Source organism: Lissotriton helveticus, chromosome 3_1 (assembly GCF_964261635.1).
Source record: "Lissotriton helveticus chromosome 3_1, aLisHel1.1, whole genome shotgun sequence".
NCBI classification, from domain to species: Eukaryota; Metazoa; Chordata; class Amphibia; order Caudata; family Salamandridae; genus Lissotriton; species Lissotriton helveticus.
In genome coordinates, this window is record NC_136061.1 from 1441876072 (window position 1) to 1441897696 (window position 21625).

Sequence of the window (21625 nt, forward strand, 5' to 3'; positions counted from 1 at the left end):
ACTTAACATTCTTAAATCCTCCTTTCCGAGTTCTCCAAGTGCCTTGGGGTGCTTGCCTCCTGTTGGAAGTCTCAGAGCCATCAAAGACTTCATCTGCAGCCCCCTTAAATCCTCTGCTGTGGGTTTTGACCAGCCAAGTGGTTCCAACTCCAGTCTGGGCCCTAGGAGGCAGATTTGCTGCTTCAAGAGCTGAACATCCATGTATAGCCTTCCAGCACCGATTATCCCACAGCAAGCTTGCTGTGCTGCGTTGAAAAATGAACGCATTGCCCTGGTACGGCCAATAAATAGATGCAGAGCTTGTTTGTGGCTGGTAGAACTACTGAAGCCCGAGTCCAAAGCCGTAGGTCTCTGATTTCTGAGACCCTTGCTCTGAATTCGACACAGGCCCTACTGCGTGACTGAAGGAATCAACGCATCACCTGTCCGCAGCTGTGGAAATCAACGCAGTGCCTGTTGCAATGCTTCATCGCCCATTGCATCTGCATTTGACTTCATTGCACCTGGGCGCCAAGTTTCCACCTCATCGCCCCCGCAGTAAGGATCCACCTCTGGAAATGTACACATCTCTTCTGCTCGCAATAAAGTATTGGCGTAACACTCCTCGTGTGTGCAGTAGAATAATGCCCTCATTCCCCTGGGATTCAAGAATCGACAAATTGCGGGTGTTTTCTGATCAACTGATCCATAGAGTTCTATGGATTGACTTACTTGAACCTTTAAAAAGTGATATCTGTTTCATATATTGTATGTTTGTCATTTTCGTCTTGTTTGGTTTAGAAAACGTTTGTTTATTTTTCTAAACTGGTGTGGTGTCCATTTGTAGTGTCTTCGCTGTGTTAATGTTTGTATTTTGTACAAATGATTTACGCCATGCCTCTGAGCTAAGCCTGACTGCTTGTGCAAAACTGGCAAGGGGGTAAGCAGGGGTTTTCTTGGATGTATAACTCCCTTACCCTGACTAGAAGGAAGGAACCCTCCTTGAATAGGGTGTAGGCTACTGCCAACTAGATACCCCCATTTCTAACACATGGAGATTTATGCCTAAACGTAAACATAAATTCAGAAGTGCAGACATTTCTGCCCATGAATTTTTATTTGCGAATTGGGCAATTCATCTCTAAAGGTTGTTGATGGTTGGAAGTATACACAGCCTTTAGTCATGATACATCGATGCAATGATAAACTTTTTTTGTGGTTCATGAGGGGGTGACTTTAGATGATTGAGAAGGATTGTGCTTGGATTGTCCATGTGTTCCATTAATCTATTCCTGGTTTCAAATCACTTGTCCATGTCTACACTTTCTCTTGCATGGTTTGCTGTGTCAAATGCCAGCATGGGGGATTCTTCCCATGTGTTATCAAACAAATTTACCACAAAGACCCTAGATGTTAGAATATCGTCAAAATGTTCGTAGATGAAACAGGGTTCATCAAATTGCATTGATTTCACAAGCCAAGATGTCAGCAATCATTTATATGAGATGGATGAGGTATTTCACAAAAGTGAAATTTTGACTAGAGTAGTTAAAAATGATTTTAAGAGAGCTGCAAGAAATGCCCTCTGTGGATCACTGGTAGAACAAAATTAGATGGGACACTTGGTGAGCTTTATTATTTAGAATGTAATACACCTTACTATGTAGTGGCTGGTAATTGCAAGTTCATTCAAGTAACAATTTATATCTGTCAATGTTTCAGCGATTTATGAACAGTCGTGTGAAGCTTACAGGCACTTAGGAAACTCTTCGGGTTTCTACTACATCGATACAGACGGAAGTGGACCTTTAGGACCCATGAAGGTTTACTGTAATATCACCGGTAAGTTTTGTGATTTTTCAATTTATACCTCTAGATAACTTTGTACATTTTAAACCAAACACATTTATCTCTTCAAGTCAAATGTATTTCATGCAGTCACTATAAAGTGGATTTTTCAGGCAGCCTCAAAGTTGAAGATTGTTGTGATACATGTAAAGTGACAATGTACCTTGATTTTCTTAGAGGTATTTTGTGTACAGTAATGTTTCCAGAGACTAAAGATAAATAGAAACATGAAAAAGATTAAATCCATTACAAATGTCTCATACCTTTGTAAAAGAGAAGGATATGTAGATCCTTGGAAAAATAACAATAGGAAGCTAAAGCCTGGAGCCTTAACTTTCCTGTGAATCATTGTTAGAAATGATTTTCTAGAAATGATTAATGATTACGTTGTGCCTACAGAATGTTTAAGATGTTTGCACAGAGCTAATGTCACCACACAACACACAAGACACAATCTAAACATATACAGCATGTACATATACATATATACATATAGTGAAGTGAGGTTTTGGACAACCTTTTTTTATCTACTGGCTACACTGGTTCATCTTGCTTTATGCATTACATCTACAGACATTTCCTGGTGCTTCCATGCTACCCTTTTAAGTTCAGAGTGCTCATTGTTTTCCCTTCTCCTGCCAGACTGCTCATTGTGAATTCAGAGCTCCCATCAAATTATTTGACAAGGAGTGGGTACGTTAAGTCAAACTGCCTTGCAAATGTACTATTTGTGACCCATATCACTCCTTTATGGAGATCTGGAGACTTTCTGACAACATTACAAAGTTGTGAGAGAGTTTACAACTGTGCAACTAGTTGGGTAGAATCAGGGGCGGCTCTAGGGTCATGGTGGCCCTGGGCAGGGAGCGTAGGTAGGGGGCCCCTGAAGAGGGGGTCCGGGCGGGGCCGAGCGCGGAGGCCAGTAAAGAGGGGGGGTCAGGGTGTTTAGAAGTGGAACAGAGCCGGAGGCCGCCAAATCCCTGCCAGGGGCCGCCACACAAATATGTATCCACCCTCAGAGGATAAATATATTAAGGATGTATATTGGTGTGGTGGCCCCTGGGGTTTGGTGGCCCTGTGCAGGTGCACAGCTTGCACATGCCTAAGGCCGGCCCTGGTAGAATCCGCCATGCAGGCAAGTATGTGTGCACGCGTCATTTATGCCCGTGTTAGCCTTGTGCGGTACCCTGCCAAGTTGCCCTCTTCCCGAACCCCTTATCCCATGAGCAAGGTACCTCTGTTTGCATAGCAACGGTCACCTAGATGTACACTGCATCCACCTTGTCCACAGCATCAGTCCCACTTGACACATACAAAGGGCACAAACAACAACCTGAGCCATGGCAAGCGTCCAGCACAGCCACAAGGTAGGACATATTAAACAAAGGCTGCGTTTCGAAAACATTTTTGATTTTGTTTTTGGATGAGTGATGCAAATGGAGAGATTTATCAAAATGTATTTTGTTCGCAAATGCAAATTGTGATTCTAGTAATGATAGGCATGTATTTCAAAAAGAGAAATGAACGTCACAATATGGCACCCATTGTTTGGATTGATTTGAGAGACGTTTGCAAGTGTGTTTTCATCAAAGTATTATATACAAGGAAAAGTGAATATCAGCTGGACTAAAGGCCTCGAATGCAGCATCATCCTGTGTGACACTTACATCTAGCCCTGCCTTTTAAGGCAACAGCTCTTTGCATTCTGTGACTTGTAAGTTTAGGTTTAGAAGGGGAGAAACTGCAATGTCCAGAACACAAAGCAGTGTAAGCTGAAGAACTAGGAGGGAAATGAAGTGTCATATGTTACTTGGCAAATATGCCTTCTGCCAACTAGAAGCTAAGGGTTGTTGTGAAGGAAGATGCTTCACTGAGAGGATTAATGTGAATAATCCTTTATTTCAGCCCTGCAGAGGAGTATACAGAAACACCACTGACAACCATTACAGCTGGTATCAACTGTCCCTTGTTCAAACCGCATATTACAAATTAGATTCCTGACTTGGTCCGTCTCGAGTTTGAACATTATACTAGTCACGAGACAAGATTTAACAATACAACACATCCCCATCCCTTAAGAATACATAAAATAACATAGAAGTTCTGAAGGGTAACATATCTCCTAAAAAGAAATGCTAATATTCCCATATTTCAGAATATTATGATAGAGAGGTAAATACCAGAATAATGGTAAAATGAACTACCATAAACAGTCAACCCCCCCATTGTATTTGAAAAATGCAAACATATATTTATTTATTTATTTATTTATAGAGCGCAACATTTATCCCAAAGGATGTCACGGCGCTGAGATATATACCAATACTAACGCTTAAACATCACTAAACAATTTTAACACACTTATCCCAGAATATTATGAAAGACAGTTCACTAAAAATCCTAATTATTAATGTAATATACTCATCCAAATATGCAGGATTCTTTACAATGTGCCCACTTTTGCTCTGTGTTACTTTAGGTTTCCCACTTGCCTCCTCCTGGTCCCTTCCTAGAATGTCCTGCCCCCCACTGCATCTCCTCGCTTTGCATCTTCACCCTCAGACCCTCTTACCTGGTTTCTTCTTCCTGTCTCCTCATCCTCCTCTCCTTCTACTTCCCCAGCCATCCAAACTTCTTTCCCCTCCTTACTTCCTGCATACTTACAGCCCTGTCGCACCTTGCCCTTCTCCTCATGTGCCACACTCGACCATCACTCAAGCGGGTCACTTTATAAACAGTTCTTCAACCTTCCAAGGACCTACACATTTACTGTCTTCCTTCCCCCCTTTACCTGGTTTCTTCACATATACCACAACCCCCACTTGCATGCTCACATCCTTGGCACCTGAATTATTCTCATAATGTAATGTAAATGTACATGTATTTATATAGCGCAAATCACTGACCCGGTATCTAAGCGCTTGCTTAGGGAACCCGTCCTGGTATTCCCCTGTGAGATACCCCGGCAGGGTATCCACAAGGTGAAAGCCAGGCATCCCGCCGTGAGGGGCGTAGTGGAGATTAAGCAAGCTATTGCCCAGAGTCGCAGAGTGTGACCCCGTGAGTTGAGTAGGCACCGGAGCGAGAATTATCGAGTCCGTGGAATTTTTTGAGCCCGAGACCCGCCGAGGCGGGGAATCGAACTCTGGTCCACGGCCGATCTCAGCTTCCGGGTCTGCCGCCTCTAACCACTGAGCCACGCTTCTCCTCCTTCTCTATACTCTATACTTATTATGTGCCTCCTTGATAGTCTGTCTTACCATCTCGGGTGACCAGTGAACATGTTTAGATTTCTCCATCCAACCCTGGGTATCCTTGGTAATTCCAATCTCTTCTTCTGGTACTTTCCATCTGGAGGGCCCCCTTGATGACGCAGTAGAACTTCTCAACTTTGCCTTACCTTCTGGGTGATAAACTGATGTGCACTTATGTTCCACCCCAGTGCATTAAAAAATGATTCCACCACTGCCACATGGAATTGTGGACCGTTATCCGTAATCACCTTTTTGGGTAAACCTTTCCCATGCAACAGTTCAACTAAAAATTCAGGAACCTTTCTGCACTAATCTTGTCCACAAAAGCCACATCTTGCCATTTAGAGAAATAGTCAATAGCCACCAATTCATAACTATGCTTCCTACTTCATTTACCACAGGGCCCATGATGTCTACTCCAATGGTTTCCCACGCCATCTTGGGACATTCCACCAGAACCAGTAGTGGCCTCAAAGTCAAATTGCACTTATCTGCAAATTTGCACGCCAGACTCTCTCTCTCACTACATGCTCCAGCTCTCTATCCGCTCCAGGCCACCAGTATTTCTCCTTCAAAACCTTTTTGCTTTTAACAATACCTAAATGGCCTTCACGGCACAATTCTACAATTTTACTTCTCAATGCCTGGGGTGGTATAAATGTGTACCCTCTTAATAGATTTTCATTCCACACTGAAAGCTCTTCCAGAATCTCCCAGAATTTGCAGCAATTCTTTTCCAAAAATATCCTCGAATTCCACCCTCCAATCACATATCTCTTTACCCTTTACAACGTGATATCACTGTTCACCTCATCTTCCCATACCTTGGTGGTCAAAGCATCTTTTTCGTCCTCACCCGTTCAAGCCACTCTCAGTTTTTCCCTACCATCATCACTCCCTTCACACAGCAGCTAAGAAAGCCTACTGAGACAGTCTGCCACCTTATTCCTTACACCAGGTACGAATTGTACTTTGTAATTGTAATTCATTAACCTTATAGACAGCCTGGCAATCCTGGTTGTGGCATTCAGCAACCCCTCTGTTGTCAACATTTTTGTGAGGGTTTTATGATCACACCTCAGCAAAACATTAAGACACCATAATTAATTTCTGAAATGTTCAAAGCCCCACACCACCACCAAAGCCTCAATTTCCACTACTGAAAAACGTTCTTCAGCAGGATAATGTGCAAGAGAAGTAAAGGCGACAGTGGTTTATTTTCCTTCCTCGTCTTTTTGGGACAACACAGCCACAATACCGTTGGAGCTTGCATCCGTAGTAATGATACAAGTAATTTTAGGGTCAAATCCATGCTGGGGGTTTGCTTTACATAACTCTCCCTTTATAGAGTCAAATTCCCTCTGTAATAGGAGTATCCAAGAGCAAAATTGACAACCATTGCAGCTGGCATCAAAGGTCTCTTGTTCAAACCCCATATTCCAATTTAGATTCTGGACTCAGCCCGTGTCGAGCTTCAACACTATACTAGGCTTGAGACAAGAATCTAACAACACAACAAGCGCCTCTCATGTCAGCTGGGAGAAGCTCAGACTATGTGCCAATGTAATACTAAGTCTCCTTGAAGTGGTGGCCATTGGTAGTGCCAGATTATTGTTAATTGTGTTGGTGTGTTTGCCGAAAATGGATACGGAGACCGCATTATCAACATTATTTATGGTTGTCTGCCTTATGTTATGTAAACATCACACATAGTGTTGTTTTTATAGGTATTTATTGGTGCAAAAGTTGCTTGAGGTGAACTTTGCCTGTACAGGAAGATATTCTAATCAGTTAATGCTTCAGAAAGGCAGGTCAGGACTCAGGGAGCAAAATTAGTCACATTTCAGTGGGACGTATCACTGAGCATGCTTGCACCCTCAAAGAATGATTACAACACCCAGTGGGAATAATGTCATGCATTCTGGACAATCTTCACATGCAACAATGAGAGATTCTCTGTTCAAATCCAAGCTGAGTCCTGGGCCTTGGAGAAAAAGAGAAAAGCAATGAAGACAACGGAGGCTGACCCGTGGACAGTGCAAGGGGGCCAGGTAAAAAAGCGGGTGGCACAGTTGCAGGGGAAGATTAGCCTTCAACAAGGAGACCCATGGGCATATTCTCAAGGTCTTATTGCTGAGTTTGCTGCACTTTATTGCAGCCAAAGTGGTGATAAATGTATCGCCCTATTCACAAGCTGGTGCTAACATCCGATATCACCAGTTTTCCTGCGATAGCAGCCGCAAAAAACATCGCCACAGATGACAGCGGCAACTAAAGCTAATGATATGCAGAGTAGGCGTTCCCCTGCAAAAAGCCGCAACAACACCACTTTGCAACATTCTAAACGACCAGTCAGATCAGCAATAAGATCCAAAAACATGTGATAAGGCACATTAGCAGCAGGGATTTAACACCTGCTCTTACCTGGTGTAAAGTCAGACGACAACCTGCACCATAAAAGGGAGCCCAGCCCAGAGCCACACCTGAAGAACAACAGATGCCATGGAGCTACTGATCATGCAGCTCAGACACTCAGGAGGGCCACAACACCCACTGCCACCACCCCCAGTACTGCCCCCCGAGGACCTACCCTGGGCACCCCCCCCTGACAAAGTTATTTTACATCAACTTTACAAAATCATGAACAAAACAATTCGCCTGATGTCGCACAATTACAACAATCATGTGTGGTCAGAAAAAGGAAAATCATTCATTCATCTTTGAATTTACAAACACATCATTTTATTCAAATTAAACTCAAAACAACTATTTGGATGAGTCATGGTGGGTCTTCACTGGACAATCTGTAAGTCACATCCTTCAAGACAAAATTCAAGATAAGAAAGTGTGTCATGCGCTCATCAAAGGACAGAGAGAGAGAGAAAGAGAGAGAGAAAGGGATAGAGAGAGAAAGGAAGAGAGGGTGAGAGAGAGAGAAAGAGAGAGAGAGAGAGAGAGAAAGAGAGGGGGGAAGAGAGAGGGAGAGAGAAAGAGAGAGAGAGAAAGAGAGAGAGAGAAAATGAAGGAGAGAGAGACAGTGGAAGGAAGAGGGGAGATGGGAGAGAGAGAGAGAAAGAGAGGGAGAGAGAGAGAGAGTGAAAGGAAGAGAGGGAGAGGGAGAGAGAGTTCTGACACAGCGGACACAGGCCTCTCTGCTCACCTGCTGCCTCCGATGTGTCTCCAACCACTTGCCGGTTTACACTGCAGTCCACCAGGCCCCTTATCTGAAACAGAGTCCAGAGTTATGAATGGCTGAGTTCATATAATTGCACACCCCATTATCGCTTGACCGCCCCTGCGCATACAGGCTGCTGCACCCCAGCTCCTCCCGCCGCCCGGCGGTGATTGCCCGCCCCTGCGCACCCAGGCCTCACTGCTCACCTTCTTCCACCGTCGAGTTTCCAAGAGGGTCCACCACGTGCCGGTGCAAGCTCAAAGCCCGGGGCCCCCAACCTTGGCAGCCTCCACATCATGCCTCCTCGTCGCGGGCCACAGGTCACACACTTGATTCTGGGTCTTGATTTAGTAATGGTAGAGATCATATCAGTACAAACAGCATCATCGTAGGCTGCACACCCGCTCAGCTTTTTAGGTGCCACTAACTCTGTGAACCATGAGGCAATGCCATGTGGCGGTAGCTGGCTCAGGCCTACACTGCGGTCCAGCAGGGCTCACACAAATCCCTACCGGTCCACACCGCCAGGATGGCGCATCATCGCAGGCTGCATACCTGCTCAGCACTTAAGGTGCCCCTACTTCAGTGCACCAAAAGTCACCATGCCGTGGCGGTAGGCTTGTGCAGGCCGCAGTGTATCCAGTGCCACCAACTCTGTGCAACGCAAGTCATGGACCCTTTATGATTGAGTATCGTGGTGCGGATGCCATCGTGTCACCTCAGGCAGTGGGGAATGTGATGTGGTAGGGCCCTAAGCCCTCATGCATAAATAATAAGCACACGGATACACCCAGATAGAGAGTGGGAATGGCTTTGAGCATGTGCACCCGGCCCTTTTTATTGGCAGGGTCACATGTCCTGTGACGCCAGTGCTGGATGGGTGTGGTGTGGGTGTAAACCAATCCTCAGGGAGAGACTGTGACATGCTGACAACTAGACATGTGATTAGCAGATGACTACAGGAAAGACCTGGGACATGTAGCGTTGTCGTCCCCCTCTGTCAGCGCAAGTGGGGTGGGGTGGGCTGGCCTGGCGTGTGCCAGTCCAGCATAGAGGTGTAAACAATGACCACGGGGCTCTGGGGTGGTTCCGTCCTGGACTGGACAAAGAAGTAACTAATGCGTTTGTCTCTGTTGTAGTGTCGGCGCCACCCGGACCACAATCGGTAATGTTGCACCCTGTGACTCAAGTCCCACACCATTAGCAACATGGGTGTAGGGGAAATCACTGACCCTACATTCATCCATACTTTCACACTTGAATGATCATAGACATGACACATCTGTGTGAATATGAATGTTTAATGCACATTCAGTGGAGTGTTGTAGCTGGAGTAGTACAGGGCCATGCAAACCCCACTTTTTGTACATTGTTGGCCTGTGGAGTCCTTTAGGGAATGACAAGTTCAATGGTAGAGGAAGAGTTCAGTCCGCAGTCTGATTGCTGTGTCATTGGTAACCAAACAGAATATGGCAGTCTATGTCAAGGTCCAAGGTGAGTGTCGCAGAGTGTATCGGGGGACAGTGGAAGGTGATGATGCAGAGGGCAGAACCAAGCAGAAACAGGTCATATAGCGGAGATAAATGCTACTGCTTCCTTCTTACCAGTCAGGCAGATTCTTCCACATCTTCGTCCTCTGCTGTTTCATGTGCCTCACATGTGGGTGGTGGTGTTCTGTCCCCAGCACTCTGTGGCAGTGACACATCAGGGGTCGGAGGTGGAATGTCTGCCGCACTGTGTGGCACTGACACTTCAGGGGGTGGAGATGTGGATGGAGTGGTAGCAGCAGCATTCATCCTCCCCAGGCCATGTGGAGGGTCTGCAGGGCATTAAAGAACGCAGCTACCTCTCGCTGGTGTGCAGCCGTGGCAGCCACTCTTTCTGCCTGCATCCGCTCCATTTTCTCTATGATCATCCGCATGTGTCCCAACTCCCCTGTGACATCGCTGGAGCCACTCTGACTAGACAGTTGTTCTTGTTTCTGAGTCAGTACTGCAGTGATGTCAGCCATGGATCATTGGAGATCATGGAGCGGAGTGTGGGTGTTCATTAGGGACTTTGAATGGTCCCTCATGGGACTTAGACACCCACATATGGCATCTAGTTTGGCTGCCATGCAGTCGAACCCCACCCGCACTTGTTCAGCCATCTTCTCCTGGCACCCCAACACACGCATTGGAAGGCCATGGGTGTTTCGTGGGGGCCCAGGGAGGCAGCCGTGGTGGTGGGTGCTACCTGCTGTGTGGTCTGTGCAGGGGGTGGGGTCTCCTCGTTGCAGCTGGGCTGCCCTGCTCCTGGAGGTGGGTTGAAGTAGCTGTCAATGAACTCTTGGAAGGAGTCAGTGCCAAAGGTGTGGAGGTCCTTTTTGTCATCAGTGAAGGGGTTCGTCTGCTCTGCAGGAAGTGTTGGTATTCCCTCTGCAATGTGAAGGGGAGAGGCAGTTTAACATTGTGTTCACATGTATGTTGACACATTGTACAAGTTTACATACAGAGTGCATGACAATGTACATTGTGACTGGGAGGAGCTGCCCATTTGATGCGGGACAGTGGACATTTCAACATCACTGATGTGTGTTTGTACTTGTACATTATCAACTCACATTTCCCTGCTATACCAAATGTGATTGCCCAGTTTCTACACACAAGCGGCCTCAGTTGTGTCCTCTGTTCTGTTGTGAACGTGTTGTGGTTTGTACCACATTGTTGTCAATGTTGATGTACTCTGCATGTTATGTGTGTGTGCTGCATTTTGGAAGAGTCGCCGCCGCAGCTCTGATTTTGCTGACCCTTAGCCCTTTCATGCGGTGTGCCTTTGACATCTGCGCTTATACAGTGCTGAGATGTTGCAGACTTTGGCTCTTGGTGGGAGTTGGGAGTCTGGGGCATGGTTTGTCTGCAGATGTGTTGTTGACGTCAGGGGTTGTTTGCGCACATGGATGTGTCAGTGTGACCTGCTCCTTTACGGATGTGGTCCACACTCAGCCACTTCAGTGTCGCAGCGTGCAACATTTCATGATATGTTGACGGCAGCAATGCTAGTTATCATGCAGTGTCACTTGCATTGTCAGTGTTGCTCACAGACACACTGATTTGCTGGGTTTAACACATGTGCATGGGTTGGTTATGAGATTGGTGGTGTGTGGGAAGGGCCCTCTCTGGGCACATAGTCAACGGGTGCCTACTTGCTGTTTCTAGGTGTGCTGCAGTGTGCCAATGGGATCATAGACATGCTCCAGAGTCATTCGGGTGTGCACTGTGCAATACTTAATTGTGCATGTGTGCCATTGTGCCCATCTCCCCCCATCCCCCTAGTCCCTGGTTGTTACTCAGCCTGTTGCTGTTGTGTCAGGTCATGTTGAGCAGCTTCCGGTCCCCCAACTCCTGCCACCGTCTCTACACTGATGACTGTGGACACCATTTCCTCCATCTCATCCAGCTCCTCCTGTGGCGCTGGGCTCCCACCTCCAGTCTGCATTGCTGCCTTCTGGTTGTTGGTGGGTTTCTGCTTGGTTTTGCACTTCACATCATTCCAGCGCCTCTTGACCTCTTCCATTGTCCTCCTCAGCACTCCGACTGCATTCACCTTGTCCACGATGGACTGCCATATTCCATTTTTTGTTTCCAATGACACAGTGGAGGTGACAAACACAATTTGATGGTGTTCTATCACATCCGTTATCAGGATCCTGCTTTCCTTTGGACTGAACCGTGTCTTCCTCTTCTTCTTGTCCTTGCCCTTCCCTGACCCTGAGCTTCCAGGCTAGTCTTCCGGGGGGGCTTTTGGGGTTCTGGTTTTCCTCTTTACTTGCTCTGGCTACCTCCATTGTGCTTTGTAGTTGTTTTGCTTTTGTTTGTATTTATTCAACTTTTATAGTGATTTTTTCCACCTGACTTGTGTGAATTGCAGGCCTGGCAAAGATTATCGCAGATTTCTTTATTGCGGTTGGGCCCATCGCAACTTTTTTCACGTTGGGGTTTACATTTTTATCGCCGTACCGGTGACTTTATCACAGACGTTTGACGCTTTATCTGGAGAATATTGCGTGTTATCGCCCTGTTGTGAATAAGACGTTAACACAGAGTTATTTGCCCGCGATAGACAGAGATATGAAACATTGCGTTAGCCGATTTTGCAATGACTATCGCACGTTCTTGAGCATATCCCTCAAGAAGGCTATTTAATGTGCTGTAAGAGGTGAACAAAGTGGTACAAAAGGGGGTGGTGATGGACGGAGCATCTGAACTAATCAAACACTCACACCCAGTCAACAGATCCGGGTTTAATCCATCACCGTTCTGTAGCCCACTTTGCCACCCCAGTTCAGACATGGCCATATGCAAATCAGTCTGACCCTGTGCCTCATGGGAACAGTCCAGCCCGAACTGCCAAGCCATGCCTTCCCTGGACCGGAAACAAGCTTCCTAGGACCCGTTTCTGGCATTACAGCCGTCTTCAGCCAGGCTTCCTTGAATCCAGTGGCAAAGTGAGCAAGGGACTCACGTCTGAGCCTACCTTGCCAACTTGTGGCAAACAAAGCGGTACAAAAGGGGTTGGTGATGGACGGAGCATCTGAACCAATCAAGCACTCACGCCCAGTCCACAGATCTGGGTATAATCCATCACCGTTCTTTAGCCCACTTTGCCACCCCAGTTCAGACATGGCCATATGCAAATCAGTATGACCCTGTGCCTCATGGGAACAGTCCAGCCCAAACTGCCAAGCCATGCCTTCCCTGGACCGGAAACAAGCTTCGTAGGACCGGTTTCTGGCATTACAGCCGTCTTCAGCCAGGCTTGCTTGAGTCCAGTGGCAAAGTGAGCAAGGGACTCACTTCTGAGCATACCCTGCCAACTTATGGCGAACAAATCGGTACAAAAGGGGGTGGTGATAGACGGAGCATCTGAACCAATCAAACACTCACACCCAGTCAACAGATCTGGGTTTAATCCATCACCGTTCTTTAGCCCATTTTGCCACCACAGTTCAGACATGGCCATATGCAAATCAGTCTGACCCTGTGCCTCATGGGTACAGTCCAGCCCGAACTGCCAAGCCATGCCTTCCCTGGACCGGAAACAAGCTTCCTAGGACAGGTTTCTGGCATTACAGTCGTCTTCAGCCAGGCTTGCTTGAATCCAGTGGCAAAGTGAGCAAGGGACTCACGTCTGAGCATACCCTGCCAACTTATGGCGAACAAAGCGGTACAAAAGGGGGTGGTGATGGACGGAGCATCTGAAACAATCAAACACTCACACCCAGTCAACAGATCTGGGTTTAATCCATCACCGTTCTTTAGCCCACTTTGCCACCCCAGTTCAGACATGGCCATTTACAAATCAGTCTGACCGTGTGCCTCATGGGAACAGTCCAGCCCGAACTGCCAAGCCATGCCTTCCCTGGACCGGAAACAAGCTTCCTACGACCGGTTTCTGGCATAAGAGGTGAACAGCATCATCATCTTACAAGAGCACAGAGGAGCAGCCAGACTCAGAGCACGACAGACCTTTCAGATGCTTGCGCTCTGTGAAGTGGGGGAGAAGTAAACAAACAAAGTGAGCTAGAGACCATGTTGACCTACGTCACTCCAAGCAGGGATGCAGAAAAGAGCCAAGGAAGAAATATTGCCATTTATATATTCCTTTATTATTGTTCATGTGTTTCACAGGGTTGGGAGTAACAGACACCTCGGACTCAGGAATAGATGTCTTAACACACATAGGAACAGACACAAAGAACCACATCATTATAAAGTTTAATTACTGATAACCGGCTATAGCAGTACGAAAATGAAATCTCAACATGAAAAAACCCTTTAGCTCTAATGACAAAAGTTTAAACACACTGGCAGTACATATGGCTGTATTTGATATCTTATATGATTTGAAAAGAGATTGTGTTTGCTTCAAGAAACACATTCCCATATACGAGTTTGTTTTCACTTAACATCTAGGTGGTTTTCCAGACAATATTTCTCTTCGAACAAAAGAGGGGGTTTAGGAATATTCATTGCCCAGGGCTCCATATGTGAAGTGACAAGGATTATCCCAGATGAAAATGACAGTTCCTTGAGTCCACTGCTCAAGATCGCTCATATAAATTTACAGTAACCAAATTTTATGCAACAAATTCAGGCCAGCAAAGATTCCTTAAAGATGCTATTGCAGAGGTTTTAGAAGCAGCAGGAAAAATAGTTATAGAATGCAGCCGCGGCCCGTGGAATGAGTTGCGGTGGGGCAGGGAGGCGGGGCGGGGGAGGGGCAGGGTGGGGGGTGATAAACACCGGAATATGGATGATTACAGATAAGTAAACAATTTAATTAATAAAACAAATTTCGTTCCGTGCCCTGCATCGCAAAATGCGATGCAGGGCGCGCTACGAAATTCGTTTTATTAATTAAATTGTTTACTTACCTGTAATCATCCACATTCCGATGTTTATCACCCCCCACCCTGCCCCTCCCCCACCCCGCCTCACTGCCTCACCCTCCACGGGCCGGGGCTGATAGAATGTAATCCTAATGTTGTTAAGGACTAAGTCAAAGCTAAACCCTCTATGAGATTCGTACTTATAATTAGACGTTTAAAAGAATATCAAGAATGGCTCCACAGCATGGATCTGGTGGATGCTTGGTGTCTTAGCACCCCCCCCGCCCCCCGCTCAGAATAAAGTAAACTTTCTTTTGCTTAACCAATAGTTCATATTCTAAATTACACTACTTGCATGTATACTCAACTGTATGCGCTCATTTATACCACACAAATATCTGCCATATTGCTCGTTCTGACCATGTCGTGGTTACTACAATATTCTCCACCCCAAGTACTCACATAACAATAAAACGTGCAAGGGTGCCTGCATTGGTATTTGGCAGCCACTAGTTTGCAAGTTTTAATAGGGAGCTGAAGGGTGCCTTATCTTAGTAGATATGGCGCTCTTCAGCTCTCTTCTGTTCACACAATGCAGTACAGTAACTATGCTTGCTGCCCCACGTTGCGTGAACGTTTGATAAATATGCCTGCAGAGTTTTATGCAATAATTGTGGTCATTGTGGACATTAACATCGTGTTCCCATGTCGGTATGACTTAAGCTCAGGGCTAGGTCCAGTGGAGCAGTGCCTGAACTTGCACCTGACTGTGAGTACATATACAATAGCCATGCTCTCCCCACTGTACCTGGCCTTTATGGATTTATCTTTTGCATTTGATTGCATTAATACGGCTAAGCTATGGACGATAGTGATTGATTTGGGGGTGGGAGTTTCCCTGGTAAGTTTGTGTACTCCTTACACAAGAATTATTGGCCCAGGGTGAGATATGGTTGGGCAGGATAATCCTCTGATACTTTCTCTTTAGCTAGTGGAATGCCTCTGTGGTACATTTTGGCACTTCTGCTTTTCATAATCTTATATTATTGAACTATTATTGAACTACGTACCCACTTGTCTATTTCCACCAGAGGCATCACAAAAATTGCTGACTTATCCGTCTCAGCATTATACACCGACGATCCAGATTTAATGGCTAGGAGGCCTCGGGTCTTGTGTACTCTGGAAGAGTACTTTGTTTCATTTATGGATTATTTAGATATGTGAACAAACTTTGGGAAATCACACATAATGGCCTGTGGGCCAGGAAGGAAGGTCATTCCATGAACTCTGTGCAGAATTTCAGTTACCTGAGTGTTATTTTCGATTTCGCCAATGCTTGGCAACCCCCGTTTATTGCAGTGCGGATGAAACTAGGCTGAGTCCTTATTCAGTCTCATTTGGAGGGAAGGTAGGAGCCTTATCTCCCCTTACATCAAGATTGTTAATCTGCAGTGCGTTCCCACAGCTACATATGGAGCAGGGGTATGGTGGGCATTATGCTTCACCCATTCAGGTGGAGGTAAACAGGATCTGCAGGCAGCTTTGGAATCTACCACCAACTAGCTCACACTTTATCTCACACTCTAACCTGAATCTGGACTATGTCTCAGATGAAGTTAAAGTGACCCCGCTCCTGCTGTGGGTGAGTGTGCAGTCTAATCCTGAAGCCAGTTTTAATAGAAAAGTTATTATTGTTGAAATATGTCACTGGTTCTTTCACTGATATTGGTCTCATTGAAATGTTTATCCCCCCAGCCTCTATAGCTAAGTATGATAAGAGGCTGATAAAGTCCCTCCATGAAGAGTTCCGTCTCTCCCAAAGAACGAAGGAGATTTCTAGTTAGCACTCTGTTTGCAACTACTTTATTTCTCTAACAACAGGAGAATCGGCATTTTACCTTTCTCTCAAGCTCTCTCAGTGGGAGAGGTCTCTTCTTAGATTTAGGGCAGTTACTCTGTGGTGTCTTTTGTGCTTTTCTGATTGCTCAATGGCTTAGGACAGTAGCTTACCGACTTGCCTTTTTGATGGATTGGCTGAGCAATCCTTCTTGCATTTTATGTTTTTTTGTAAATTCTATTGTTGTTTTATTCAATACTGTCTCAAGAATATTTTGAAACTACTAAGGGGAATATTATCAAGGCTTATATCGCCGCTTTTTCGGCACATTGCGCCAAAAAAATGGTGATTTTTTATCGCTTAATTAACTAGGACACGCTACCAAGCGTTGGCGCGTGTTTCCTTGCTACTTTGCATTTCAGCGATCAATATCGCTAATGACATGCAAAGTAGGCATTCCTCTCCTAATCCTCATTGAATCCCTCGCAAACACATCGCCCTTCTATCAATCTGGGGCAGGAACCGCGAAGCGATAATAAAAGCTGCGCTAACACCGGTTATCTCTGGAACTTAACACCTGTTAAAAATGTGACTTAACTATCTCTTCAATGGAAGATGGATTGTTATGTTAAGTCCACACTTGAGTATCACCAAGCATTACACATATCGCAGGTTTTGTATCGCAGGAATCAGCCTGCTATCGCTGGTTTTTCTTGCTATTGCTGGATTTTACTTCGCCTGTGAGCAACCCGTTGCTGATACCTCGCTAACAGGGCGAGAAAATCCAGCAATATGCGGCGATAAAAAAAAAAAAGTACTAGCCTCGGTTTGCGATAATTATCCCAGTATCTTGATAATATGCCTCCTAGTTCAAGAAATTGAGGGATTCCTTAACATATCTCTAGTTGTTAGACAGTCCTGATATTTGTTTCAGAGTTTGTTGTTTCCTCAAAACGTATGCAAGAAGTAGTAAATCGATGGAAGGAAATGGCAGCTGAAGGAGCTCATCGCTAAGTTAACTCACTTTATTGTAGCAGCTTTTATTGTACGGAAACTACGTTTTTACTCGATCTTGTATTAAGTGTTTTATAGTTTTAGGATTTGTTTTATTGTATTTTTGTGATAAAAGCTATTTTGCTCGTTTATGATTTTTATCCAAAGATCGAATAAATATATTGTGACTTGACATGGCCATTCTAATACAATGGCAAATGTATAAGCCAAGTGTGATGGGGCATTGCAGGCCCGGGGTCTTCATAGGGTTCTACAATACACGATTTATTATACGTTTGGGTAGCCCCAGAGAATTGCAGGGGTGCTTCATTGGACCTTACTAGAAAGACTAACCACAGCTTGCTTTCATACGCATTACATCCTGTAAACATTTCCTATAAATATAGTTCAACAGTTCAGCACTTCTGTGTTGAACTAATCTCATAAATGATGAAAACATCAATCATGAAAATAAAATGTTTCCACACAGTGCTTTACATCGTTCATCTGCCTCTAATGGAAATATATTCTGTTGAGCAAGAGTAAACACCCTTCATCATGAGACATCTCAGAAGCGACAACGCTGATGATTGAAACTGAAAGTATGGCTAACATTCTAAAACTCTAACAAAACAGAGGCACTTACTTCATGCATTTTGTAACCTCAAAACAGTTTTAATAACTCCAAACTTGGAGAATTTTGAAGTATAAGCATTACATCAACTATTTTCATTGTTGACTATCTAGCGTCTAAAGCCGTTAGTGAGAAGCACCAATTTACATTATTTACGTTTGTGAAACACGTTGCCAAACTAACAATATGATAACTATGCTGAATTCGATTCATGTCTTAATGGACTCTTTTCACAAATGCAACATAAAGTTCATCTAAAAATGAAGTTTATATACATGCAACTGATCATTTTTATTTTTGAAAACGCCTAATTTCGTCTTATATAATTAAACTAAGGCACCACCAGGGGAAGAGTAGTGCCAAATAAAAGGCCTCTTGTGCTTGTCTATATATAAATATTAATTGCCAAGCTTGCTAATTCACCTTAGAATCATATTCATCACAGGCTAAGTTTTAAAAAATGTTATGCAATGTACGCCATTTCCTATTATCAGTGGGGTTTAGCCCAAAGATTTGTCCCACAAGTGTCATACATGTATGCACAGAAAATAAAAGCTGAGTGAATAAAGATGGCCTTTTTCTAAAATATATATTTTTGGTTATATATTTGTGAATTTGTTTAACTTTAAAGGGCTTAGACGTCGATTTAATTCCTTCTCTTCTAAATTCTTTGGGTGCCCACTCCTGATTCTCAGCAGGTTCAATGAGTCAGCGTGAGAGTATTATTAAGGTGGCAGTGTCCAAAATGCAGAAAGTCCTTGGCCAAAGTCAGAGCTTCTGCCCACTTACTGAAATTGTGACTCATGTCTAAAATGGTGATTGAGAAGTTACCTAAAGAAAGGCTGGTCGAAAGTTTGACCCTTTTCTGATTCCACTGAGGTTATTTTATAGTGCGCACAGATACTCCAAGGAGTGTCCCGTCGCGAGCCGTGAGGAGTAGGAAGGGTTGCACTTAATTAACAAAGAGGAATGTTTTCCATATAACTTTATATGTGGCTAGAGCTTCAGATAAAACTTGTTTTATTTTTTATTAACCACCCCTGTTACAAAATATGAATATCACTTGAGGTATTTGGAACAGGATATACATGGTTTAGCTGAACGGATGGTGCATGCTGATGTGAAAACTATTAATTCTGCATACTAGGACAATAGAGAACGTCTAAATGAGCTATTAGATGACTATTGTTTTTGCATTAGTGGTGTTCTAAATCGAATCCTAAATTGTCTAAATGTGTCATCATTAAATGAACTCTGTGTTAAGCCAGCAAGTATTTATCCCCAGCATGGGCAGCTATTAAAAGTGGCTTGGTATTCCCATTCGTAGACAGAAATTACAATTTTCGGTTGAAATGAGAGTACAAGTGATCCAGTAATGCTGATCACGTATTCACATACTAAAATCAGATGGAAATAGGCGCAAGAAATTGGCTGGAATTTGTGTATTTGTGAAACACAGCCAGAAATTCATAGATTAGTCCTACTTCTGGCATATTTTTTTACCGCAATCAAGATGTGGAAATGTGTAATGATCATTGTAAAACGGCTTTGAGCTGGAACCCCCAGAGTCCACTTTAAAAAAAAACTGCCATCTGTGGTGGATTATTGGAAGTCTGAGCAGTTTGGGTTCTATGTCAGAATACTGATAGCAGAAAGATTGTCTACATTAATTTTATGGCTTAAAGTTCATATTACTATGTTGGGTGTATATTTTCTAGTCTTAAAACTGATGGGGAAACTTTTCTAAACATTTTTAGGACACAATATGTTTGGCAGATGATATTAGGGACATGATATTCTGGTACCATCAGCAGTTTTTTGTGAATACATGGCCACACTTGTGTGCAGACGTATACCATGAGGGAGAATATCTAGTGTCTGAGCCAGCCTGGCATTGATGCATAGGTAGGTAGCATTGTGACAGGGGTGCTCCGATTACATTGTTATGATTTATTTTTCAGACTGGGAGGAATAACACAATTTCTACAGATAAGGAGTAGCAGGTGTACTGTTTTCACTGTACATTTTATATGCAAAATTGTAATTAAACTCCAGACTTGATATACATTAGAGAGGCAATGCTGCTACCTTTTTTTACTGTAGGTACACTAGTTAGAGATCAGCTTTGACACATTTGGATTTCTTAACATACTTTTTTATATAGAATATTTTTCTGACCCATCTCTTGATGACATTTGTTCGTTGTTTTGATTGGCTGAGTGACTTAATTACTGTACTGCACCAGCTGGCAGATCAGATGCTCCAGAAAACATTAGTTCTTTTCCAGGTGGATTAAGCATCTTCTTTTGAATGAAGAGGGTAAGATTGAAATATAATTAGCTATCACCATACCTTTAATTGCTACTCCCAGGAATGCGATGCTCCCAATCATTGAAAATAGGAAGGCTCAGGCTTCCGTCTCTGCTTCCCTGCAGCAGGTGTCTTTGAGATGTTTGCTAGGAACAGTTAGGGAAGGGTGGAGGGAGATAGGCTCAAAGGAAGATATGCCTTAATGTTGCCTATGGTACCATCTGTAATCGTTTCAAGAATGCTGAACAAGGGTGGAACAAACAGTGACCTGTCTCTTTATAGTAACACTAAGTACCAGTAGTGAGCTGATTACTGATATTGACACAAAGAGTTTGAGGAATGATGTTGCACAACGGCATTGAGTGGATGCTCCACGGATCATAGGAAGCACCGCCTTTATTTTTAGGTCCCTGCACAGGCTTGGAAAGTTTAGAAGGACTCTGGAAAGTAAAGAAGAAGGGCAACTGTAGATGATGATTGTTTGATCTATAGACTTTTGATGCACCTACTCTGGACTCACAGTCTTGCCCAACGAGGGCTCTCTTGAGGACCGTTCACATAAGTTCATTTTTCCCTTCCACTGCCATATAAAGGTAACTTTCTTTGGGACCTAGAGGCTTCTATTGTACTGGCCCTATTTAGGATTGTCCACTTTAGACTCTTGTTGTTGTTCCCCATTCAAGTGGCAAAAAATGCTTTGGAGTACAGACAGGAAGTGCTGAGATGAGCTGCTTGCTGATAAGGAGTAGCAAGGGTGCAGGAAATGCTCATGAAAATCCCAGCTGCTGGCCCTGACAGTTTGGGCAGAGTCCATGGAACAATACTCTGCAAATGTTATCTAAATTGGCCTAAAAGGGCACCATAGATTTGAACCTTTTCTGGCAGAACTTGTGCAGTATCTTTTGCTCATCAAATTGTCACATGAAATGTCACACATACCAGAAACAGGCTATATGTAAGGGGATAGCTGCCCCATGACATTTCTATAGGCAAGTAATTTGCACCCTGGTTATTCTGATAGGCCCTTTTAAAGAGTGGTACCACTTTGTAATTCCATAATCAACCTTGAATTTGTGTTTTCTTGTCTAGCACTTATTTTTGATTGCATTAAATACGTTTTCTTTCTGGAAAATAATTTTTGAGTATTTTTGGGTGTTGTTTTGTGTGTTGCTAAGTTCTGAGTTTTTGAGTTCCGAGTTTCTTGCACCTCTTTGTGTCACCA

General features: G+C 44.2%; 1 protein-coding gene across 1 annotated transcript in view; it reads left to right on the top strand.

Moving 5' to 3' along the window:
• Positions 1 to 21625, top strand: part of LOC144824265 (contactin-associated protein-like 5) — a 1259345-nt gene that overhangs the window by 742409 nt on the left and 495311 nt on the right. Inside the window, exon 12 of the mRNA XM_078683400.1 lies at positions 1702 to 1821. Within this exon, the coding sequence (XP_078539526.1) occupies positions 1702 to 1821 (120 nt within the window). The remainder of the gene's footprint in view (positions 1 to 1701; positions 1822 to 21625) is intronic.